The sequence below is a fragment of the Strix uralensis genome, chromosome 1, assembly GCF_047716275.1.
Source record: "Strix uralensis isolate ZFMK-TIS-50842 chromosome 1, bStrUra1, whole genome shotgun sequence".
Taxonomy (NCBI): domain Eukaryota; kingdom Metazoa; phylum Chordata; class Aves; order Strigiformes; family Strigidae; genus Strix; species Strix uralensis.
In genome coordinates, this window is record NC_133972.1 from 25,262,675 (window position 1) to 25,289,636 (window position 26,962).

General features: G+C 37.1%; 1 protein-coding gene across 1 annotated transcript in view; it reads left to right on the plus strand.

Moving 5' to 3' along the window:
- SNRK (SNF related kinase) overlaps positions 1-26,001 on the plus strand; it is a 40,623-nt gene extending 14,622 nt beyond the window's left edge. The window contains exons 4-7 of the mRNA XM_074860565.1: positions 13,299-13,440; positions 16,020-16,232; positions 17,332-17,466; positions 22,131-26,001. Of these exons, the coding sequence (XP_074716666.1) occupies positions 13,299-13,440; positions 16,020-16,232; positions 17,332-17,466; positions 22,131-23,349 (1,709 nt within the window). The 3' untranslated portion in view covers positions 23,350-26,001. The remainder of the gene's footprint in view (positions 1-13,298; positions 13,441-16,019; positions 16,233-17,331; positions 17,467-22,130) is intronic.
- Positions 26,002-26,962: the final 961 nt, after the last annotated feature.

A 26,962-nucleotide genomic window follows, 5' to 3' on the forward strand; every position in this document is an offset into this window, starting at 1 on the left:
AGTCAATATGCCTCTTGTTCTCGTGTGCCCAGTATCTGACACTTTTACTGTCTTACTAACACCCATTAGGACTCTGTACATGTCTCTGTGTTTTGCTATGGTTATAGTAGTGGCTGTAGTGATGGTTTAAATTAAGACTGACTTGTCCAATTTTTTGCTAATTTACCTGAGGTAAACAATCAGCTAATTTTGTATGCTGACATGGTATTCTGGCACACGGTTGAACTAAAATTCTTGCATTATTTTTAATATAAATATTTTTAGCTAGTAGATCTTATGGTCTTTGCTTAAACATTTGAATGCCACTTCATGGCTTCTAATTTTGAACAGATATTTTACTGTGGGTTTTCTGGACTTGAAAGTCTTTTCTCAAGTGTGCTATAATTAGGAATTTTAGATGTCTGTTCTATTTGTGGTTTTGCAAATACATGTTGATGCTACAGTGATGCTTGACAAAATGATTTCTATTTAGAGTCAAATGTTTTAGATTAGTTAGTTCTGGTTTTATTAGTGGCAAACTAGAGATCCTAACTCCTGAGTTCTTCTATGTCTCTATTTTGAGAATTTCCTGAAGCATGAGTGTAACTGATTGCAGTGGCCTCCAAAACTAGATAGAAAAGTTCATTTATTGAATATTCTACACAGTGTCTTATGTGAAATATTTCTTGAAAAATGGAGTAGCAGTCAAATTTTGGAGTATCAGCAAAAACTGAAGTTTTGATACTGCTGCCCAGCTGAAGAAGCTTAGAAAAGGTGTATGGGGATTAAGGGCTGGGAGGAAGCAACATTAGAAGGGTTATGACCAGATGGTCCAAACTGAATTATATAGTTAACAAAGCACGCTTTGGACCTCTTAATGATAAATGGAAGAATGGTGGCATCACACAAAATGTCTTTTAGAGGACTTTCTAAGAAATTAGGTAGGTAAACTTCTGAATGGTACTAGAAAAAAAATGGTTGAATGGATTCATAGAGGAGGAAGTCTGGCTAATATAGAGTGGATCGATGTGAACAGTAGAAAAACTAGAAGAAAATTAATTTCTTCTAGCTGATGTTTAAGGATGCTAGTTAAGTTCCATTACTGAGAATATTTAAATACACATCAGTGGTTAGTTTTTGCTTACTTATTCCCCAGTATACTGTCTCAGTTACTGGATACTAGAACTTCTAGTTGACGGATTGCAGTACTTGTATCCTAACTTCTTTAGTAGCACAGTTTTCATCACTTTGTAATGCACTAAAAAATTTCTAAAGTACTGTCAGTACAATAGTTATAGAATAAAAATATCAAAATTTACTATGAGTTGCCAGTAAGATAATGACCTTGAAGAGTCTGGATTTTCCTTTTCTAATTGTGGGTAAAAAGGTCAGATACACTATGTAAGGTTTCTAAATATGACTTATTTGTGTATTTTAAATGCAAAGATTGTGAGAAGAAGAAAAAAAATATTAGGGACTTCTTTAAATCCCTCCTTTCCACCAAAGGGAGTCTTAAGCGTATATTCTTTTAAGATTCTATATTTAGGAAATTTATCGCTAACCATGTAATTATGCAACTGAGAAATCAGCTTGTGCAAGCCTTTCTTAACCTTTAAAGATAAACTTTCATACTAAAATGAGGTCATACTTGTGGACTAGAAGTATGTACAGATTCAGAAGTAGACATTTTCAAAAGAAGAGAAATTACATCAGTTACATTTTGATGCCTGTAATGTTCAAGGTGTATATATAGCCTGAAATAGTGGTGAAGTGCTGTGAACTCATTCAGCTGTTGCCTGAATAGGGCTATTAATATTGCAATAATAATGACTGACAATGGCAAAGATTTTTTGGCCAGTTAGGAAGAAATTACATTATAGCTGAACCAAAAGCTAGTCGCTTATGAGAAAGGTCATGCTTTTTCCAGTGCAGCAGCTACATGGTCCTGCCCCTTTGTGAGCATCTGACCACTTGAAAACCAACTCGCTTTACTAAAATACCAAATTAAAAAGAATTTCCCTGCTTACGCTCTGTGCATGTTAAGGTATATTTGTATTCATTATAATATTTTTAAAACCCCACACCTGTTTTCATTTATGGAAAATTGTTGTTATTTGCAAAAAAATATTGCAAGAAAAATTGATCAAGGTATATGATGGGGTTTTTTTGCCAAAGACCTTTGCCACAAACATGGTTTTTTCTGATGTCTTATGAATGATATTAGAATAAGTATATAAAGGAAAAGAGTCTACACTTCCTTGCTAGAAAGAGCTGAAATATTCAGGGCAAGTCTTTTATTAAGTTATATGCTTAATAAATATCATGAAAAAGCTTGCTTTGTGAAAACGTAACTGTTTCAGCTAGTTTAAGGATTAATCTCCCCTTTGTGATGCTACTTAAAAGTTTTCACACTTGAAAAGAAACTAGTTAATTTAGGTCTCTCATTTCCTTTTGTGTTTAAGGCTGTAGTTAAAATGATGCAAGAGGAATATTAGGCAATGATCATATGTTCCCAGGGCTTTTTAAAAAGCTGACTGAGTTAGATAATGAAAAGTTCTGTTGCTTGTAGTTTCCCATGTTTTTTTCACACTTAATTAAAATTTGCTCTAGTCAGAGAAAAGTGAGAGGACTGTTGTTGCACATGAAGTTCATTACGTAAATCAAATGGACATATTTTAGATCAGAGAGTTCTGTCTAGAGCAGTGGTGTAATCCAGTGAACTCCAGCAGTATTCCAAAGAGGATAGCTACAGATGAGAAAGAATAGAGCGTGCTTCTGGTAATACTTTTCCTTTTGCTCTACCAGCATCAACAGAGATCGGATCATTAAATAAATATAAATTACCTCTTTCCTAGGTGATAAAGTTTAATTACAGTTTTTCAGATCAGTTGATTTTTTCAGAGGAGAGCAAGTTCTATTTTAACTACTTGGCATCTCTACAAAGTATTAAGTGCTGTGTAGGCTACAGTAATTCTGGAAGACATTGACACTTCTGATAGGCTTTTATTATTGTAGTTGGGTATTCTGTATGTGATTTCACAGATGCATGGAAACATTTGCAGAGTAAATTCATCCTTCTGGGGATGAGAAATGGGCAAATACAGGTTGTAAAATTGGGACTGTCTATTTAGAACAGTTGAGCACAGGCCTCTAGAACGGTACTGTAATACACAAATAATATTGTAGGTACCATCACAATTAGCATTGCAGTCTGTCGTCACAGTGGCGCCAAGAGAATGGTGGCAAGATGTTCCTCGTAAAAGATATGACTAACAAGAATATTACTGTAGCTCAGTGCTATTCAACTGGCAGTTTGTAGTCCAAATCCAACTTGCTGCTTTCTTGGAAGCTGCAGAGGCCAACCACTTGGATAACATCCATTGCTTTAGTAGTTAGGTGCTGGCTTTCTTGCACAACTCAGACCTGGATATCTTCTGCCAGTGTGATAAAATAATAATTAATGTATGTATTCATTATCTAGTCACACATTTTTGATTATTAAAGGAAATGGAGGATTTGTCATACATACCTTTTGCTTTCCTGAGATGATGATACTTTGTCTCTGTAGGAATGATCCCAAATTCTTTTGTTTCCTTTTTGCTTCAAGCATTTGCAAGGGCTTCTTACTTGCATATAGTGGTGCTGGAGTGTGCTTGGTCTTTCAAACCTTCAGTCATGTTTACCCGGTGCTTGAGCGTAGCTAAGTAACCCCAATGACCCTGTGTGGCCTGTGGGGAGCTAGGTTTGATGTTTCTGCATGTGAATAGCACTTTATTCACAAACTGAGTGACTAATGTAAGCATAATGGCCAGTGGGTATGTACAGTGACCTTTTACACTATAAAAATGCTGAATATAAGATTTGACAGACTTGAGTTAAAAAAAAAAAGGTAAGGTACTTGCAAACCATATATGCTATTGAATCATGTAGCATACCTGACAGCATTTTGGAGTTTCATTTCAGTATGCTCAAAATCAGATTATAGCCAAATTTGTCAGAAATGAAAAGCAAGAAGTCCTACAGAAGCTTTTTGTTGATTGTTTTGTCTTGAAAATCTCCCTTTTTAATGTTGTATTGCAATACTTTAGAAGAATTATAGTTAGATATAGAATGAACTTGAAGATGTAAGAAAGCTGAAAGTGTAACACTTAGCTGCTTCCAGTGTAAGAGGTCTTCCCCTTCTGTTTTGCTTGTGTCAGTGCTGTAGGCACCCCTCCTCATGTGCTGTACTCAGTTGCATGGCTGACCATTTGATGAACTGATTTTACCATCTAACTTGACTGAAAACTGTTAAATTTTCTTTAGGCTTAACTTCTGCCGGGTTAGCAGAGCTGTGCCCTTTGCATTGAGTGGAAGAGCTGGTGCAAAGGAGGTGAAGGGAGCACGCAGCTTGGACTAAAGTTCTGAGGGAAGAGGGCAGGACCTGCACCTCCTTTGTGTTAGCTAGTTTAGGTTAGATCAACTCAGCCTAGCTCACTTATCTTCACCTTCCATGTAAGAGAAACTCATTTGATTGACATTCATCAAGTATTACTGCCGGTGCATTTTTAGGAGAATTGTGTGCTCTACTTTTCACCTTCAAATGCTTTTTGAAGCAAAACAGAAGGAATTGATGTGAGTACCTTGTGTATTTCTGTGCTGCTCTCCTCCTGTGCACTTGTGTTAGTGGCCACGCTTTTCTGCCTTCTTCATGCTGTGCTGTGTATCTCACACTGCTGGAAAAACTGAGTCAAATTAAAAAAATTATCAAAAGGAGCTTTTTATACTTTTTAGAAGGGGCGAATGTAAGGAATTGGTTGTGGAATACTTTTAGAAAGTTTCAGTCTTGAGGATATTCATGTCATGTTAACAAAGAATTTTTTAATGTTCTGTGGCAATTTGTATGCAGATAGTAAAATTTATTTTTAATGAAAGGGGAAGTCCAGTTTTTATGTAATATGCAATCCTTTGATTCTGGCTTGTCCCCCCTCAATCTACTTTATTGACAAGAAAATACTTTTAATGCCTCAAACTGAGGGTGTCATGGTACAGGCGAAGCCTTGTATTCAGAAGTGAAGTTATGATGCGATGGGGCTGTAACGAAGGGTGGGAGTCTGTGATCCTGATGACTTCTCAGTAAACGTGCTGCCTAATATTTATGAAGTATAATTTATGTTCTATTCTGGATTACTTTATGCACAAGTCTGTAAACTGCTGGGTGAAGCAAAGAATAATTTATCCAAGTGAAACTACAGAGGAGAAGCTGTCAAGATGGTCTTCAGTTACTACCACATCAGCTAAACTGTAGCTTAAGTATAGCTATGTTTCTTGGTCATCTCCCTGTGTTCATGGGAGAACTGTTTTCATAATATTTCAAACCGCTGTTGTGGAGCGAGATTTCATTATGATAAATACATCTCTACAGCCAGGCAGCTTCATTTCATGTATCTTGCAAACAAATATTCAGATTGCTTATGTTCAGCCCATGGCTGACTAATTTGGCAACACAGATCTGGTGGGACCTAAATCAATGGTGTACTACTTAGTTATAAACCAGATGCTCAAGTTTTGCATTCATGTGTAAAGCTCTACTAAGATCTTAATTTTTATAAATTAAGTACAGATTGTACATTGTACAACTAAAACCTGTAGGAAAAGATAGTCAATCAGAAAATATGAAGGATTTCTTACATACGTGGAGCAAATTGACTTTAGTATTTATATACAAAAAAACCCCAAACATTGCAGTGAAACAGGTACATGAGCTGTATGTGCTGTATAGACTTTGATATGTCCAGTGATTTTGAGAACATGTTTTATACGGAGAAAAACTTCCTTCTACAGTTAACTAATTAATACTGGGTTTTATCCTGGCTAATTATTTTCTGGAGTAGTAGTATTGAAATTCACGCAGAAAATGTTGGCTTTGTTTGTGTTTTTAATGTAGATTCAGTAACTTCTGAAATGTGGCTAAGCAACGGAAACCAAAGGAGAAAGAATGCATTTCTAAATGCAGAATTGATGAATCAGAGTAAAACAGGCTATTTTGGAATAAAGGCAGTGGCATGTGTTCAGTAAGACCTTTCAATGGTGGTGTTTTTTGTTAAAATACCCTTACTGAAATTTGAGATGCAGCAGTTACTAAAAAGTAAAGAACAAGTTTGTCTGTATTTTAATAGTTTTATGCAACCAGCAAAAGCTGTGCTATTGTCTTCAGGAAAAAATAAGTACTAGTTGCCAGATTGAATGAAAATAAGAATTGCTTCCAAAGATAAGACTAGTTACTGATGATCATGTCTTAGTCAAATAAAATAACATATATAGAACAGACTGTTTCATCAGACAGATAATTATGAAAATAATTTGCTAAATGCCATTTGCTATTTATGCTCTTTTTTGGAGGGATGGGGGAAGGAAAAGATTTCTCCTCATTCTCTTCTCTGTTTATTCTTATAGTAATTTTAATTGGATTTGTAGTGCTTTGAAACAAGGAGAAAACGCAGTTCTGCCTGTTAATTTTGAAAAATGTTAGCATTGATTGTGGATGATCTCTTCCTTAGCCTTCTGCAAGGGAAAAATAAATCCCACTTTACAAAGACAAAAAAAAATAGTTGAATTAACAGACGGTGGCACCTCTGAAAACTAGAGAGATCAGTACACAACTTTATTCAAGGCCTTTTTCATTAAAAGTTGAGGAATGGAAGAATAGTTCAATCAGCTAAAAATGTAGTATCTATGAAAAAGTAATCTTTGTTTTTTACTAATCATCTTCAAATTTTACAACTAGTCCAGTTTGAGCATCTTCCAGATTTGCCAGCAGTCTGTGCACATGGCAGAGTAAAAATACTTGTGATACATAGAAATGCTGACATCATTAACACAGTTATTCTATACTATCTTGCTACTGACTTTTTATGCAAGCGATGCAATTTTTTAAAGTTTTTTAGCTTATATGGGTGTGGAAATACTTTTCTTGTTCTTTTGAAGCACAAGTATATCAACAATATAACAGGCACCATTCAAACAATTCAATAGTATGATACCAGCTTTTATCCTTTTATACTGTAGTATGTAATTTTACATCACGATTTCTGATACAAGTCTCATTTTCTGCAGTGTTTGACTTGTCATGAATTTTTACTCTTAAACTGTTTAATTCTTCAGACAATTCTGTGAAGCTATGCTATAAATCTGAGTGTTCGTTCTGTTTTCCATAGCCTATGCTATGAACAGGATCTTAAATTTCAATTTGTAACAAGTGTGCTTACCACTGTTATCCTTGTGAGTTATCAGCCTGTACCTACTCCTGAGCCCAATGAAGGTTCCACCCCTAAATTCTAATCCAAATAAAATAGTTCATGATGGGGTTTTGTGTCTGAATTCAAAACAGTGTTCAGATATTGCCCAGATGCTGCCTAGCCCTGAACGAGAGTGCAGAGATGCTGATAATCTTTACATTAGATTTTCCTATTTAGCTCTGAACTTGATATTGAAGTGCTGAGTCTCTTTCAAGGCTTGTATTCAACAGGTTTCTATGGATTGGGCTTTCTTCCACAAATCTGCTCTGAAGAGGTTGTAGCAGCGGTGGTGATGACATTCTCTTTAATGTCTTAAGATAATGGTTAGAAGAATTGCCCATGATGCTGGAAATTGGGGTCCATTTCCATCATTTATCCACAGTCCATTGATACCTCTGCAGTGGCAAAATGAACATGTAAACATTTGTCATCTCCATAGAAGTTGATTTGGTTTTTTTGCTTAAGTGGCTTCTTGTTGAAGATAACTATAATGTTCAGCTGTTACAGTAAACATTGCAATGAGAAATGTATAAAACCTGACTAAATTTACTCAGTATTACAAATCACTTCTGAAGAAGCAGACTTTCTGTAGAAAGATCAGTCTTATCAACTGATATAAACTGTGTAAACTGTTAAGCAGTTCTACATTTAAGGTAGAAGGAAAAAAAAAAATCTTTCCCCATCAAGGTCTGAAATAAACAACTTTACTAAGCAGATTCAATTTACATTACGTAGTTAAATGCAAATGTGTCTATTCCAAAATGAGTGTGGATTTTTAGCTGCTTAAAATCACAAATTTATGTAGCATATATAAGTGTGACTTCCAAGGAATGATAGAAATTTGGGCAAATCTTAAGCTATAAGGATCGCCTATGTCACATAAGTTGTAACTTTCTGAAATTCATAGTGCTTATTTTAGGAGTAAATCAGGAACTTTAGAAGGCAATAAATGGCTAATGAAATGGTGAAGTCCAGCTTGGTGGCTAAGCAGATGAATATGGATATCCTTTGTGCAGCGTCCAAACTTGAACATAACAGATGTTTGACTGCCCTGTGTTTAAGACAGGCGTAGCATAGACAGCTAATGACGTTGTTTGGTTTCTATGGCAGTGACTTCATGTTATGTAAGGAAGTTGCGTATACACAGCCCTGGTTGTCATGGTTCTGGGAATCCTGCTTCAACAGCCCTTTCCTGATCAACATTATTTAATGGCTTTAAAAAACAATACAATTCTCTACTGCAGCTAGCTACTAGTCCTTTTAAAAGTCCTAATCTCTCTTATTTTATTCTTGTTACAGCAATGGCAGTTTCAAGTTACTAGTACTCAATTTAAACTGCACCTTGAGATCTTCACTGTGCTTTTGAAAGAGACCTTAATTTTGGCTACTGAAGTTCACAAGTGTGCCTTCACTCGCCATATTTATTTGAAGTTTTACAGGTTATAAGCATGCTAAATGCATGCAGCATGTCCAGCCTACATATGACTTTTCCACCAGTTTTCTGAAGAGAGCAAAATTACATGACCCTTGGACAGGAGAAGCAGTTTCCATAAAGCCTTCAACTACTCTTTACTAAGAGTAGTAAAAAACTTGAAATTGTGAAAAACTGTTGTTTAAATCTGCTCTTCTAAAGGTGGGTCTCTGTAACCCTCTTCTTCTCTGTGTTCCTTCAGTTAAGGGTCTCAAATCCAGAATTGTCCCTGGCACCTAAGTTCTGAGCTGTGATAAGGGAATATAGCTGAAAATACATGCTCAGTTGTTGGCCCAAGCCAAGGACTTCTGCTTTTAAAACCTGCTCCTTTATCTGGTTAAACTATCCAGTCATAAATTTATTACAATATCTAAAAGTTCTGTCTAAAACATGATTTTTTTAGCATTAACATAGCGCCATAGCTAATATATTATCTTAAAATGGTATGCTGAGGTGTGAAGGTGAAGGAGAGGCAGATCTCTGCAGAGTTCTTTACTGTGAATACTGTATGTCAAACCATATTTGCATTGAACTGAAGGTGAGATTTTTTTTTAAATGGCATGGCCTATTTAACAGGTCTTGAAAAAGCAGTCTTGCTCTGCATTCAAATCCTGCCCATATTGTTCTGCACTCTCTTTTGCTTTTTTTTTTACACTGGCACTTGTGCAACCCTTTAGTGAACCAGTGCCATTCAGTGAATGGATAAAAATGTAAACAGATATTGTCATATTTGTTTTTAAATGTATATCTACAGCTTCTAATAATGTGTGAAACCAGAAAACTGTCTCAGCTAGGATTTTTCCTCTGAGTTGACATAAGGTACATCAAAATAAGAACATACTATAATGGCTGCCTTCACTGAAAAAAAACATACTTTTGTTTTTGCAAGTGTGTGGAGGTCTAAAGAAAAAATTCTATTCCCTTAAACTTTGAGTTATTTTTCTTCCCCTTCCCTCATTCATTAGCTGGTCTAAAAAGAGATGCTACTTCTATCTAGAAACCTTACGTTGAGATGTCAAGCTCTTATTTCATTGTTGCACCAACATCTTTCTAATCTTCTCACAAAGCTCTCTTGTCGAAGTTAATGCTTTTGACCAGATCAATGCTCTTTGGGATTTAGAAATGAAAGATCAAGGTGTCATTATCTGCTCTGCTGGTGGAAGTGGTCTCCCCAGCAGAAGCAGTTATTCCCCTTTTGCTACACACAGTTTGTGAGCAGAAATCAGCAATAGCAGGGTATGGCACAAGAACAGGCAGCATGTACTGACCAAGTGTTGATCAAAGCTGATTATGGCAGCACAAAACAGTATGGTAAAGAACATTCATCTGTGTGGCACTGTGTATTGTTTGGGAAAATAATAAAATCTGGTAAATAAGCACTATAATAAAATAATCTCTGATTCCCCTTTAATAATTTCTTAGACAGCTGTGCTTAAAGATCTGGAATTTTGCCTCTGTCAGCCAGATGGCACTATTCTGGAAACCAAGAATTTTCCCAAATGTACTGTGGTTATTACATTCAGTGGGTGAACAAAAACTGTATCTTTAAAGGGAAGAAAGCATTTTCATTTCTTTCAATCTTTTTTTGCAGTATGTTTTCTGAATTTGACTGAAAAATATGCAGCTATGGATCTCCAGTAGAGAAGAGTAGAAAGTGCAGGTAGAGGATTGATTTTTGCATGTATAAAATGGCTTAAAACTAATAAAGCAGGTACAAGCATTAGTATTTCTTACATATGTATATCCTATAGTCATTTAACTGTTGATCTCTTAAATATTTCAAAATTATAGGTGGGTATCAACTCATTATTTTGGAATACCTGCTGTGAGGATTTTAGATTCTAAACCTTGGACTTTGAGTTACACTGAAGGCTAGCGAACCAACATGTTTAAACTTACTTGCATGTGGGGAGTGTAGGTCACCTGTTTAAATTTCAAAGAAATATTTACCAGTAAGACTTCTAACCCTCAAGTTTATGGATCCTTTTTGCAAAGAGGAGATGATTTCCCCTTTTTGATAGTATCACCTATGTCAAGCTATAAGTGGCTTCAAAACATGCAAAATAAAAACTTTATCATGCAAGACCCATAGACATTCCTGTTGTCTGTTCTGAAAATTTTTTTTTGTAGAGACATCTGCCCATAAAAATACTAATTTTTATTTCATAGTGTTGTGTCTTAGAAAAAGTGCCAATGTGAAATTTTTTGGTAGGTTGGGAAGGGCAAGATCCTGTTGTTACTGTTCCTATTTTGCTTAGGATTGCACTTGGCTATTGGCTGAATAATTGTAGTTTGAAATACCAGTGAATAATCCAGTTCTTATAAACCAGTTGATTTTTACATTGTTCTTTCAGGGTTTGTATATTTCGAATGAAGTTACTTCGAAAATTTGTTTAATGTTTCCTGTTTTCTGTCAGCTTCCTCTACCACTTCCTTCACACTTACCATCTTTTACAATGTGTTTGGTGTGAGGAGTGAAAAATAATTGTGTTTTATAGCTGAGTTGAGACAACCATGTGCTGCTTTAAATGGAGCATTCAAGTTCTGTGTGTTCACACTATCAACATTGTTTTAGTTCTTCTTGTGCTGTGTCATGCTTTCATTTTCTCAAATAAACACCTACCATGCGCTGCTATGTGGACTATTTTTAAAAATACTTCATGCTGAAAGGATACTTGAAGCATTTTATTGGGGGGGGGAGTATCGACGAGAATACTAGGATAGATCGTATCACAAAATAGATTTTAGGTGAAGTTAAACATCTGGGAAGGACACTGATATCCAAAAGATGACTGTTAATAGAAATGCATGAGTTCACATGTTCTATATGCTTGCAAATTTTATAATCTGTTGTGTGGTGAAAGAGATTATGTGCCAAAACTTCTTGGCCACTTTCAAACTGAACAGTAGGAGAAAGAGTAAGTAGCTTTACGAAATTAAAGGTGTACCTCCTAGGTGAAATTACCTCTCTGTCTTGTGAGGCTTTAAAAAAATCCTATATTCCAGAACATTCAGCTTTCTGGCATCAATCTATCAAAGTATTAACGCACTTACTGAATCTTAAACATGTGAATAGTCATGTTGAATTTGCAGGTTACATGATATGGTGTACCAGCCTCAAAATGCTCAGTACCTACAGGATTGAGGGCCTAGTAAGCGTAACAGAAATCATATAATTGTCTGAGTTAATAGCATACATTTAGTACAAATTAGAGCTCTAAAGAAAATTACCATGTAGTGTTTCTGTTCCTCTGTCAGCTAAACCATATGAAGAATGGGTTGTAACTAGCAAAATGAGTAATTGTTCTAGGGATGAATGTGTGTGATTTACATTATTAAATCAAATCGTAGCCATCCTTCAGCTTTAAATGCATGTCAAGTATTTTGAGTAGGCCACAGAAAGCAAGATGCAGTTGGGTAGGTAACTTAGTGTGGTTCCCTCTTGCAAGCTCATCCAGGACAGAGCTGGTGTGCTCTGCTTCTTACAACCACTGCCAGCTGCTGTCCCCTCTTTCCCCTTTTCTCTCGGTTCGGCTGTTTGGTTTTACTGAGGACAGATCTGTGAAATGCTAGGGTGTAGGACCCAAAATTGCCACTGAAATTTCCAGAGCATGGAAGCTGAAGATGAAGCTCTAAGCTTATATTGGTGTTATTTATTTTTATGCAATATTAAATATTTGTCGGTATTAAGCTTCCTGTATTGAATGCAGTGAGACTTGTGAAATATTTTCTTCTAGGTAAACTCTTAATAAAGATTTGAACTAAATAGTAGCTTTTACAGTAAGTAGAAACCAACTAAAGGGCTTCATGCCCAGCAGTGCTGCTTTTTCATCTTTTGGTATGCCATTTCATTGGGGAACATTTTACACACGCAGGAACTAGAAAGAAACAAGATGATTCCCAGAGTGTAGTAGAGATCACTGTTAATTGTTATGTTTGATGGATCTTTAAAAAAAAACAAAACAAAACAAAAACACCCCACACTTTGTAATATGATTAGTGTAAGTAATTTTACCTAAATGATATAACTTATTATTTACCATTAGAAGTAGCAAATAATTTTTTGAAGCAACACTACTGAAGGAGAGTCATATCTAGTTCAGTCTCATTAAGTGACTTTCTTTGTAATTTCTCTACTTCATAGAGTAAAATGTAAACAATATTGAGAACAGTTTATGCTAGTACTTCAAAAAGGAATGTCTTTAGTATACAAATCTCTTTAATAATTTGTGCCTACCTGTGAAGAAAACGGTAATGAATTCTTCAGAGAGATCATATTATCTTCAACTTTATATAACACTTTGCTGTCAAATGTTACGCATCTCAAACTGTTATGCATCCTTGAAGTCATGAATTATGTTCATATTTTTCCTCTAAAACTAGAAAAGTTGTCAAACAGTGGACCTACTGTATTTTGTACTTCAGTGGAATTGCAAATTCCGTAAGTAATGCTCATAATCAAAAGTGCGGTAATAACACCAGTATGCATCTCAAGAATATTTCACTCTTTTGATGGTAATTATGTCTGTTTCCTTAACAGTTATTTTAAAATATGTACTATATATTTACAGATATATGGAGCTTAGGGGTCATCCTCTTCATGTTGGTTTGTGGACAACCACCATTTCAAGAAGCAAACGACAGTGAAACTCTGACTATGATAATGGACTGCAAATACACGGTGCCACCTCATGTGTCCAAAGAATGTAAAGAGTAAGTAGAGTACTGAAAAACTTGGAAGCGTTCATAGAAGTGGATTCTCATTACCTTTGGGAGCTCCCCATACCATATTATCAGCGTGTAGAATATTCCGTGCCTGTTAATAAGATGATATGTGCCTACTGCTTTTGCTTAGTTGTTAGTATTTCTTCGCATCAATTGAGTAGTTTCTTGGGCACCAGTATTGCATTTTTTTTATTCTTTCTGTCCCTTCTTACTAAAGGTTAATCCCATGCTATTTTTTGCTGATGGGTTTTTCCCACACTTGTGTGAAACTTAATTTTGATTTTACACAACGGATCTTTCTTTTATGCATCTCAGTTGTCATGCATTTTATAAATGAAGCTGCTGCTCACCACTTGCCTGGCTTTGGCCGCCACTCTTGCTGGACAAGAGTGTTGCTAAGAGTATTTTGTGGCAGGGGTTAAAAAGATAATGATTCCTATAGATTTCTGTTCAAAATACAAGTTGTCAAAACCCAAGGATATCACAGCAAGTTTTGCTCATCTCCTACTGAAATTGCAACTCCAAATCAACATTCTAGGCAATCAAGGGAGAAAAATATTCTGTCTGTGAATACCATATGCCACTTGGGAATCATGACTCATTTTGATGTGTTGTTTTTCTACAGTGTTCACTGAGCTTTTTTTTTAATATGTTCCAATATTTCCCATATTTCCCTATCAGTTAATGACCTCTTCAGTCCTTTTAATATATTATCCCAGTTGCATCAGTTAGACTATTTTGCAATGCCTGGCTGGGTTCTTGAATCTGTAATAGAGTATCTTTTCATTTTGAATGTGAAAGTCCAGATGCCTTTATAAATGCTTGAAAAATGCATTTGGTCCAGTCAAAAAAACCAGAGCAGCATCTAGGATTCTGTTGTTTGCCACAGAATGAAATTTGTTACAGCTGTGGTCATAATGACCATTTCTCTCTTCACCTGTCATCTGTGTGGTCCAGGAATCTCATGTATAACATGATGCCATAGCTGGTTTTCATGTCTTGTCATTAGTGTCTGGCATCTCCAGTAGCATGCAAAAGCTGCTATCGGTGCTCTCAACAGCCTGAAGAGCTTTACATACAGGAAGAGGCTTAAAATACAATACGGGAAGAGGTTTAAAAGAGAGCTCTTATCAGTGAATTGTATCGAATAAATCTCTTGAGATGCTGCATGCTGTGCTGAGGCCAGGAAATGTTTTTTGCAGCCTCTCGCTTAATATATTGGCTACTGCTAATTTGCTTAAAGGCCTAAGTAGATCTGCTTTCTGTACGTGATGCATCAACAATGTACGATCTGTTACCCAAGTCCTCTGTAGGTTAGGTTTTCTTAGGGAAAAGGCTCTGGGAAGGTTTAAACTTCCTGCTTGGAATGAAAGCATTCTTGATTTGGGATGTGTAAGTAAGCTTAAATCAGGAGGCACATGCAGTACATTTGTGTGGTTTTACTATAGGTGTGGTTTAAAAAAAAAAAGTCAAATGAAGTGTAGAGTTTGTTCCCCTTCTGTCATAGTGGTAACAAAAGCAAAGAAGATAAAGGCTCCCATGTCTGACCCCGCCTTTCCTTTTGGTAAAGGGAGAGACCATAGCTATTAAGTATATATGTGACAATCCTTGTTTTTACAGTAGAGTTTTAAGAAGTCTGAATTAACCTCCATTTTAAATTCCATACATCATCTCACAGTAAAAAAAACAAAAAAAAAAAAGGTGTGATACCTTTGATTTGTGTGGCCTTGCAGTTTGAAGTTGCATGGCGTAGTATAGTTAGTACAATAAAAAGCATTTATGTGAGAACCGCAGAACTTTCATTCCACATGTTGGAGCAATAAAGTTTCATTGAAACCTTGGCACCAAAACTGTATATCTATGTTCTGTTTGTTGTGCAAAGCCAAAAATACCTTCCCCAAGAATTTTTCATGTCTAGTAAGTGAACAGAGATGTGCTGTGCTAATTTTCTTCTTTCTCTGTTTATTTGGGGAATTTATGCACTTTCTTTCCAGCACTTGTAAACATCAGTCTGAATCCATTAGTAGGTTCATCACTTCATCATCCCAGATAGTGTTGTGTTTTGTTTTGGTTTTTTTTTCTCTATGGATAGGACAGATCACTGTTCTTTCAGGGCTACTGGAGAATCAAATGTCTGATAGCTATTTCAGAATAAAATGTTTCTACTTATCTTGCCAATCCATCATCTTGTTGACAGCAGCAATAATGTAAAATTATATTTCTGTTACTTTACGGACCAGTTTGTAGGCCATCTATGACAGTTGCCCTATAAGGTCTATTAAAAACAAACAAACCAGAAAAATCAGGTTAAGAATCTAGGCATAGTAAATGAAAACTGCAGTGTTTATGATATTTATAGTTTTTAATAAGTAAATTGTTTGTTTCAGCTCAGCAATATTTGGAATGTCTTTGAGAATAAATAATTTCCCATCACACTGTTTACTGTAGAGACTTCTAAAGGTCTATGTGGACCAACAGCAGAAAATTTCTTCCAAATGTTGCTCTTACAATGGCTGCTTTTTAAACACGTGAGTGCATTTTGTTTTAGATTTATTTTTTATTCACAGTCTAATTACACGGATGTTGCAGAGAGACCCGAAGCGAAGGGCATCTTTGGAAGAGATTGAAAACCATGCATGGCTCCAAGGAGTTGACCCATCTCCTGCAACAAAGTACAATATTCCTCTTGTGTCATATAAAAATCTGTCTGAGGAGGAACACAACAGTATAATACAACGCATGGTTCTCGGTGATATTGCAGACCGAGATACAATAGTGGAGTAAGTTGTCAATTTTCTATATGCAGCTCGTTTTGTGCATCGTTTTGTGCATTTGATTAAAGGATGTCACATGAACCTGGGTACTCCAGTGTTTAAATATCAAGTCATTTGGTTAACAATCAAAATGTTACAATCTTGCTCTGTGATAGGATACTCTAGAATGAGAAATACTTAAGTAGACAAAACCTTAGGAGAAATTTCAAGAAAATGTGTTGGAACACTGTTCAATTCCTGCAGTAGTTTGCCATCTTGGGTAAACCTAATGGCTTTGAAATCCATGCTTTTATTTGTGCTTCATATCTCATGCATATTTGGAGGTGATAAAATTCTAGCATTTGTCCCATAATATGTTTCCAGTATACCTGAATCTTTGTTAATTTAAAATATTATTCCTTTTACCTGTATAATGCAAAACAGTAATTATCACCAAGTGAGCTTGCTAGAAGCCTACATAGTTTTTTTCTAATAGATTAAAATCCCCAAATTTCAAAAGTATTCCCAAAGTCGAGAAAGGACTTAAAATTGTTTTTTCTGTGTTTGTGTTTAAGCTGGAAAAACTGTTACTATCTTACCATTTGGAGGATGGGGCAGGGAAGCAGCAGTCTTGCTTCTTAAGCTTTTAGCTGTATAACAGTGGCATCCTTTCTGTTAGAATGAATGATGCTAACTGGCTTATGAACTTAATTTTACTGTAAACTTAATGTGACAGCCCTGAAATAGTAAAGGTTTTTCCTCCAGTTGTTGCATAAACAAATATTTGTGGTTGTATGTGCCAGTGGGAAAGACCATTATTGCTGCATGACATTAATGAAATACAATTTTATCATTTAAAGAATGTTCAATAAGGGAAGAATTACTTAATTTTTTTGGATGGTATTCTAAAGATATCCTCATCGAACTATAGTTGAAATTACTAGACTTTGTGGCTCTTTTATTTTTAATAAATCCAAGATATGTTTATCAAAACAGCAAAAATACCCACTTCTGTTTTTAGGTGCTCTTCCTGCTGTGAGAAGTACAGCAAAGTGTGCAAGATCCATGTCCAGTTTTCTAAAACCCATTGATATATGGTTTATTTCATGTTTTGTACTTTCCTTAGGGCATTGGAAACTAACAAATACAATCACATCACTGCTACTTACTTCTTGCTAGCTGAAAGGATTCTGCGAGAAAAACAAGAGAAAGAAATTCAGACCAGATCTGCAAGCCCTAGCAACATCAAAGCTCAGTTCAGGTGAGAATTTAGGAACCTAAATGGCTTCTTTTTTATTAACTTGGCTTAACAAGAATATTATTGAATTGCTCAAGTACTTAAAAACAGTAAAATACTTATTCATTGCAAATTTTAAATGTCTTTTAAAGTGATGTGGATGCTTCAGATGCTGTTCAGAAATCAGTTACCAATAATATTTTCAATTCCTACCACTTTCAGGAAATGACTAATCAATTTGAAGTCTGTATCTGAAGTAGTAAGTTTTCACACCTGCTAGGAAATGGCATGTTCATCGCCGTTCAGTTCCTCCTACAATTTGTGTATGTAATATCCCTGGAAAAAAGGTAGCTGCATAATCCATAAACAAGATAATGGGGAATTAGTTATAAATGAGAAATCACTCTGAATTTGAGGTTACGGTTTAGTTGTTAGCTCTGACTTTTAATGGGCCAAACATAAATCAAACTTAGAGCAAACATCTGTAAGTTATGTTCTTTTTAATGTCAGTTGATATGCCTGTTGTCTAAGGAAAACTGTTGAATTAATTGCTTTAATCAGCCATTTAAAGACATTGCAATAGATTTTTAATTTTTTTTCCCCACTTGACAAAAACATGGTTAAAAAAGCCTTATAGTAAGGTTCCCTGAGATTTTCAAAGCTTCAGCTTGTGACACAGTAAAACTAAAGGGGCAAGTGGGGTTCTGGCATGTAGTTGGTATCGATATGTTCAACCACTCCATTATGCTCTACAAACGGTTGTCAAAGCATCCCATATTTTCAGTTACAGCAGCATATACTCTAAAAAAAGCAAATAAAAAACCACAAGGTGAATAGTATAGTTTCTACCTGTACATTGGTATTGGAGGATGTAAGTTTTGAACAGTTACTTTTCTTAAACATTGTGTTTTTAATTTCCTGAGTTGTGTTAAACTATGAATAGGGATCTGCTGGTACTGAAAAAAACCCACTTTATTGGCCCATCTTGACAATCTTCCCAGAAGATGGAGGTTGTGCTGAGGCATTTCCATTAATTTTTGTTTTCTAACCTCCAGCCTCTTCAAAAGTTGCCATTTAGGTTTTGCTAAAATATTACTGGTAACTATTACTAGCAATAATAATGATTAGTAGCTAATCTCTTAATGAGAGAAGAATATGAAGTGCTTGTGATGATGTTTAGAGTTGCTGCCTACCTTCAGTGTTGTTAATCTATCTGGAGGATTTAGAGAGAAAGACAAACTAGCTTGTTCACTCCAAAGGTTTCTTTGTGCAACCTTCATGCCATGTAAAATCATTTACTAGGAATGATTAATAGGGACATAAATGCTGTGGTGGCCTTTTGGTGTGTATCCATGTTCTCCTTGGCCTAATCGATAAAAGTCAGATACTACTACCTCAAATTCAATCTAGAAAAAAATGGACACTTATTACAAATTAAGGGCAAGCACTTTGGAAAATAGGGTAAAGATGCATCACCTCCATTGGTTGTTACCTTGGATTTAGGCTGAGATTTTGGAGGCTTTCAGAGGCGTCTCTTCTAAATACCATTCCGTCTACCTGAATAATGAGTTATTTCCCTCTGAACCTTAGAGTGGTTCTCAATGTCTGTCATCTTCAGGTGAGACTGCACCCTGTGCTCTGTACTAGCGTAGACTGAAATTTTGTTGCTGCACTCAAAAGGTCATTCACTCAATAGTTACTTATTGTAAGAAATTTTATCTTCTGTTGGGTGGTTACAAGTACTTTAGAAGTGTTATTGTTGCAGGCAGCTGAGGGCTGCCTACAGGACCGAAATGGTGTTAGAGCTTCTCTTCAAGGGTAATACTTTCACTCTGCAGTTCTCTGGTAAGGGATCATCCTCTGATGTCAATTTCTTTTAAAAAAGAAATTCAAGCAGGGCATCAAATGTGTCTAATATTAAGTATTGGTTATAAAACAGATTAGAGGAAAATTTTGAGTTTACCTTCAAAAGAAAACTCCAAAGTCTGCTTTTAAGTTGTTTAGGTTTTTTCTCTGCATCAGTGCCACTCTTTCAGTAGAAGGAGCTGCTCCAGTTATATGAGGAACTGGAACAAACAAGTTTGTTGATTCTAAATCTTGATATGAATTTGTAAAGCTGAATGGAGTAGTTGAAGCCTGCCATATGAGTATGAATTTTTCTTTTCATGACACGGAACTGTTGCCCTTAATGGTTCCAGGTAGAATTCCAGTTCCATGCTTGTGTTCATGATGGTTCTAAATCCAAACTGTTTATATGTAGTGACTTAATGGAAAAGATGACAAAGTAGTGCATGACTTTGATTTTGAGACTTCAAAAGATTTAAAAAAAAAAAAAATTAGTTGCAATGTGGAGTTTCCCTTCTGTCCCACTCTCTCCTCAGGCCTACTGGGAATAAGGCGGGGGGGAAGGGAAGGGAGGCAAACATGGGCTGCTATGAGAGATAAATGTACTGTAGTGAGGAGTTTTATTGCCTGGAAACTACAGTACTGTTAGATACTATATTTACCCTTTATTGTGACAGCCACAGAACTCTCTTCCTTTTCTTGCTGACAAACCAGTCTGTTCTTAAAGCATGGTAAATTCTTGAAAGATTTAGATCTTCATTTTCTGTCACTTTTGTAGTTCTGCTTCAAATTTATTTAAGTCCTATTTGTTAATCACAGACAGTTGTTTGTGTTTTAAAATACCCAACATAGCACAACACATCAGAAAACTAGGTCAGTGGTTCCAAGCGTTTCTGGAGTCAGCTGGGGCCTAAGGGAGGATGCCAGTGTCAAACCAAGGAGGACCACAGCCTGGGCTCCACTTCTTGTCTGGACAGCTTGGGTCAGAGCTGCTGGTTGTGTGGCCTCCCTCCAGGCAGAGCCGCTCACTGGAGGGAAACTGGTGGGAAGGCACCAGCAGCTCCCAGTGCCCAAGGGGATGGGAAGGAGCCTGTGCAGCTCCTCCCAGGGAGTGGCCTACACAGGCTTACCTGGGTGTGTTGGCAGCCAGGTCCTACTGGTAGAGGATCCTGGTGGATTTTTGTATCACTGGTTTGTTCAGCAAAACTGAAGGTAACACTTCAAAACTAAGTCTGCAGTTAGGCTTGATGAGTTTAATGCTGGCTTTAATAAAGTACTCTTCTTCAAAGTTCATACAGTTGGGAAGATAGTTGTCAGTTGTTACCTGTGTAGACAGGCATCTCGCACTTCAGGTTCCTTTTCTGTCCAGCTGTTACAGAGGGAGCCTTGAGCAAATGCAGTCCAAGTGCAGGTGCTTCTGTTAACTTTAAACACTTTAAAAGAGCACATTTAGAATAGAAATAGCAAAGAGGTGTCTGAGCTTTCCTTGTTTCTTCAGCTTGACCTCTTAACACAGCAGAGATGAGGAAGTTGCTATGAGCCTTCCGTGTTCATATGCAGGCTGTCCATATGTGGGGTCACACTTGGCGTAGAACATTCTTTGGTTCCTCTCCTGCTTTCCTCCTTCACTTTGTTTCTAAACTGGGTTACTAAGTCATGCAGCCCTTTCTTTTAGAACACACAAAACACAGTTGGGAATGTCTTGTAATATGCTATCCATATGTGAGCAGAGGTCTCTACTACAGCTCTTCATGCAATATGCTGGAGTATTTTAGTTATGTAAAGTTTAAAAAAGCTTGCCAATTGTTTAACTTAAAGATAACTCATACTCTGAGAGGTTAGAAAAAATTTCTTGGTCTCCACAAGAAATGTGGGGCTTATGCTGAATGAAGCAATTGAAGAATTACTCAGTGTTATGCTGTCGGTCTGTAGGTGTTGGCCTTTTGGATTAGGCTTTCGAAATACAAAGAGACAGGAAGGACTGACAGTCTTCATTCTTGATTTATTCTGTGTGCATTATGGCAAAATTACAATATATATTAGGATTTAAAGTAAAATACAAATCATTAGATACTAGCCTTAGATACTGGAGGTAAGACATCAGCTGGTAACTGTACAACTGAGTTATACTCAAGTGTTACTTTCATTTTGATGTGAGCTAATGCTAGAACAGTCATGCATTTTGAACTTGGATGTACAGTTTATTCCAGTGTCATATTCTTAAGCAGCTTGAGTCCTGAACTCATGCAGCTGTATTATTCCAGTTGCTCAACTAAGGATAAATAAATGTATGTTCTCAATTCATGTGTGTTTAAAATTAAAGGGGATTTTGTAGATTAGAGCTTGGTCTGAATGAGACTTACTGAAAATGAGAGAATGTTTCTTCTGACTCAGCTTTTCAGTCTCACTCCTGTTAATTCTAACCTAATTTTTATATTAAGAATACTGATGGGAAAAAAAATAACAGCAGCTTCAGATTAAAAGTAGTTTGCAATACTAACTTATTTAAGTTGTGCTCGAATCAGATCGTATCTTCTTATTGCTTAATTCATTTTCTGAGAGCAGTGAAATCTTAAGATTTCATTAGAAATTGTGTTGGTCACTGTCAAAACTATGCTTTTGTATATATGATATTCCTTTCAAATAACAGCATTTTTAAAGGAATGCACATTCTCTGAGAGTGTTTCCTTTTCTTCCCTTGCTGTGATTTACAAACATGCCACTCATCAAGCCAGTTTGTGTAGCAGCACTTGTGCTTCTCATGTGCAGTTCTTACGTTTTCTTATACTTTCTAAAATGCTGAAAATCAAACTTTCTTTTATCTTTTATAATTGTTTATGTAGGCAGTCGTGGCCAACGAAAATTGATGTACCCCAAGATCTGGAGGACGACCTTACAGCTTCTCCTCTCTCCCATGCAACTGTTCCTCAGTCACCAGCTCGCACAGCTGAGAATGTTCTCAACGGCCACAGAAGCAAGGCCCTTGGCGATTCGGCCAAGAAAGAAGATATTCCTGAATTAGCTGGACCAGCGCTTTCAGCAGTCCCGTCAGTGAGCTTAAAACCCACTACGAGTGGCCGGAAGTGCTTGTTCAGAGTAGAAGAAGATGAAGAGGAGGATGAAGAAGATAAGAAGCCTATTTCTCTGTCTACTCAAGTTGTCCTGCGCCGTAAGCCTTCAGTTACAAATCGTCTTACTTCAAGGAAGAGTGCACCAGTCCTCAATCAAATCTTTGAGGAGGGTGAGTCAGACGACGAGTTTGACATGGATGAGAACTTACCCCCAAAGCTCAGCAGGTTAAAAATGAATATCGCTTCTCCCAGCACAGTGCATAAACGCTACCACAGGCGGAAAAGCCAGGGACGGGGCTCCAGTTGCAGTAGCTCAGAAACAAGCGATGATGACTCGGAAAGTAGGAGACGCCTAGACAAAGATAGTGGGTTTACTTACTCCTGGCACCGGCGGGATAGTAGCGAAGGGCCACCTGGCAGCCAAGGAGATGGTGGTGGACAAAGCAAACCAAGTAACGGAAACGGAGGGGTAGACAAAACGAGCCCAGGTGACAACAGCAAAGGTGGGGGGAGTCCCTCCGGCAGCTCCAGCGGTAGCACCAACAACACGTCAGGTTCCACTCGGAGATGCGCCGGATCTGGAAACTCAATGCAGCTGTCGTCTAGAAGTGCAGGGGAACTGGTGGAAAGCCTGAAGTTAATGAGTCTTTGCCTAGGTTCGCAGATTCACAGCAGCACTAAATACATTATTGATCCTCAAAACAATCTGTCCTTTTCCAGTGTAAAAGTACAGGAGAAATCAACATGGAAAATGTGTATAAGTTCCAGCGGAGGCACAAACCAGGCTTCATCGTTGGGCAACCTAAAATTTTTTTCTGACCAAATGTCAGACACGGCAAACGAATTGGAACGGATAAAGAACAGGAACTTGAAAAACAATGTGTTACAACTACCTCTCTGTGAAAAGACGATATCTGTGAATATTCAGCGGAACCCAAAGGAGGGGCTGCTGTGTACCTCCAGTCAAACCAGTTGTTGTCATGTCATTTGACAATGACCTGACTTTAATAGCTCGATCTACTTGACAGCATCATTCTTCCTGTTCAGAGCTGTGAACACCTTGTCACGGACCCCCTTTCGTTGTCTTAAGATTTTTAAGTGGGCTTTGAGCAGTTATTTATTACACTTTAATTTTGTGTTTGCTTGATGGTATGACAGTGCATGGTCTTTGCATGCTGCTAGCTGATACGTTTTTCTTTTTCAACAAAACAGAATATTTTATTGTGTAATTTTTACATTTATAATTTTACTATGGAAGATCTGGATTAAATTAAAATAAATATCTGGATCCTAATGTAAATGGAGCACTTAGAAGTGTCATGTTCTGCACTTAAAACTAGACAGAGCAGCTTTTGTTTGCTTGTGAAATGTTAATTCTTGTTCTGACCTTCTGTGATAACTAAAATATGTGATATGTGGCATACTTCTATGTGTCTGAAACAGAACCAAAGCAATAATGTTTTGATGCTGAAAACTCTTCAGGGAGCTTTCAGATGTTCCAAGGCTTGTACAAAGCAAAGATGCACTGAAAATTAGTGATCTTGAAATATGATTTTTAAACCCACACCTATTTGTCTTAAGCTATGATATGGATAAAGTTGTGGCTCAAAAATCAAACTGAAAAGATCTTGTTTTGCTAGAGGCAGTTTTCTTTAAAAAAAAAAGGCAAGTAGATTTGTAAGGCAGCTTTCTCCCATAGAAATGTGTTAATATTACAAGCAGACAATCTTCTTTTTTAATATAACAAAGGTAAATTATTAAGTCTACTTCTGAGTTTTTACATGCTAACTGAAAATAAAGTATTTGTATGAATTACTTTTGTTATTAGTATATCATGACACTTAATATTTTAGGTTTTTACCTTGTAAGCCTTCTCCCCTGTCCTCTCCTCCCCTTCCTGAGAGTTCAAAAGGCAATAAGGGATGGAAAACCTTTAGGTAATTGGATTCAAATTGAAATTGTTACTGTCATTTACATTTTTTCTCATTATTACTCTTCTTAAGACTTAAAATACAGCTGTTCCCCACATGTACATCACTTATTTTTCCTCAGTAACAATGCTTTTTCATAAAGTCAATTTAAAATAGCATATAGGAAAGTATTTATTTTACAGCTCTTAGCCTTTCTGTCAGGTTTCCCATTGCCATGGCAAGGTCTTGATTTAGAGTATTTCTGTACAAAAGGATACTTTTGACCAGATGAATTAACTTTGTGGAATTTTATTATCTAGAATAAAATATATTGCAGATTCCTAGTTTTGGGAAGGGCAAGAATGTTTTATTTTTTCATGCTGTGCACTGGGTCTTCTAAGCAATGCTAGTGAAACTGGTGGTATGATGTAGCAGCGCCCTGGGCAGACGTTGGGTGTCTGAGAGGAGTTTACACTGTTGAGCATCTTGTAACACTTGCAGAATGGTCAAATACAACACATTTCACGTCCACCGCAGAGTGAGCAGAGCACCAAAGAACAGCGTTACGCTTGGTCATAATTTCTACAGCTCATGACAGCTCTTCTTGATCGCTAACAGACTTTACTAAGAGAGTCTAAATCGCATGGGGTATTCTCCCTGGCTAGCCTAGCCAGGGCTTTTGCATTCTGCTTCCTAAACAAGGCAAAGGATAAGCGTTTTGCTGCTTTAAGTTTTAAACTCTAGTTGCAGTTTAGTCAGTGTGATACTTATAAATGAAAAGCTACAAGAATAGATGTGTGGGTGAAGCCATAGAACATATTTGCTTGAAATTTTTGAGCAGGGATCGTACCAAGGGCCAGAAATGAGATGTGTGGTTCACAGACGGTGAGCGTAACATCCGAGTAGGAGATGAGTTTATAAAGGGCATTGGCAATAAACTTATTTGTTGCAGCTTTTTTCCAAGTATTGTAAATACTCTTTCCTGGTATTATGTACAGCCTTGGAATGGCACCTTTTAACTAACCCCAGGTGTATTTTGTTTCCAATGTTTTTATATACGACTGTATATATGGTGCTCACTTTAGGACAGCAGTGTTGACCATTTATGCTGCATAGTTGTATTATAGCCTTATAGTTGTGTGTGGTTGGTTGAACCTTTGGGTGTACAAATGTTAGTCTGAGTGGTGTCCTTTATCCATTTGTTGATAGGTGAATGACTGTGCATGTGGCGTATGTTGTATTATGTTGTCACGTAAAAGGAAGGGCGAGAATAACCACTACATTAAGATAATATTGGACCAAACTATTTAGAGCAAGTAAACAGTTTCTTGTACCCCTTAACGTGTCTTTAAAAGTTGCATATAGTTACAGTAGTGTATAAATTAAATATTGTGGAAAAACAATTAGTCTTGTATTTTTCTGTATGTGTGTATATAAATATATATATAAAAAAATAATGTACCTCTAGCAACTTAATCTGTATTTAAGATGTGACAATCTTGACACAGAATTTTAAGAGTAGCATTATAAATAAGCAGAATTAATGAACAGAAATATAAAAATTTCTCACCAAGACAGAATCTGTGTGTGTGTGTTAAGAGGGTACAGAAGTATCAGCTGATCTTATTGCTTCCAGCAATGTTTGGCTTTTTCATTGTATAAACATTCACAGTGTGCGACAGAAATGGAAAATCCCGTTAATAAAAGTGATACCTTGATTGATGCATAACCTATGATTTGCATGTCAATGCAGTTTGTTCCTCCTGGTGTAAGGGCAGCACAAGCTCCCAGCCCCATCCCTGCCCCTGCGCTGCAGCAGGGGCTGGACCCCGCGGAGATGCACTTGCTGGGAGCGGGTTCCTCGCTGGTCGAGTCCGCAGAGAGCAGTGAATTAAAACAGAAAGCAGTAGAAGTGTGAGCTTGGTTGCCTTCAAAAAAATACAACTTTGTGTGTGGTTGCAGGTTAACTTGCAAACTTGCAGTTATTCTCTTGCGTAGATCAAACTTGTTCATTCGGGCCTAAAAGTTGTCACTGTTGGCATCTGTGAAAATAGCTTTTTGTTTAAAGGTGTTGAGGTTGCTGTTTCTTAGGCAGAACTTCAGAATGATTTAAACGGTTTAGCAAACTGTTCAGCTAGAGAACATGGTGGAGGCACTTGCCCAGCTGCCCAGCTCAGCCAACCTGGAGCTGATCTGGCAGCTCTGGGGTGCAGAACACAAGGGGTTACAGCAGCTGCTGTGTGTGTGCCCAGGTGTGTCTGTACAGCCATGGGAGGGACACCTGCCCACCCCTGCTGTAATGTGCGGGGAAGGCTGGGTGCTTTGCTTGTCTCAGGTTTTTCTTGTTAGATGCAATGATTGGTTGTGTACCAGTTTGCCAAATCTGTGCAGGTGGTGTGTAAACTGATTTTTTTTCTCTGGTGAAGATGTATGTGAGTTGGTTTCACCAGTCTAGATTGAATGGTTTTAGTCCAGACCTAATCCAGGTACTATTCTTCTTTGCAGTGTAAAATGGGTAATAGTACAAAAATCACTGATAGACATCAGAAGTGAGTAGCAGGGCAGGCTGACTGCACGAAGAGAGGGGGGGCCTTAGGACAAAGCCCTTGTCACCCAAACTGCCCCAGATCTGAAACCGTGGTGTGAGGCCCAGCTCTGGCTGCATGCGGCTCTGCTCAGTTTCTACTGTCGCAT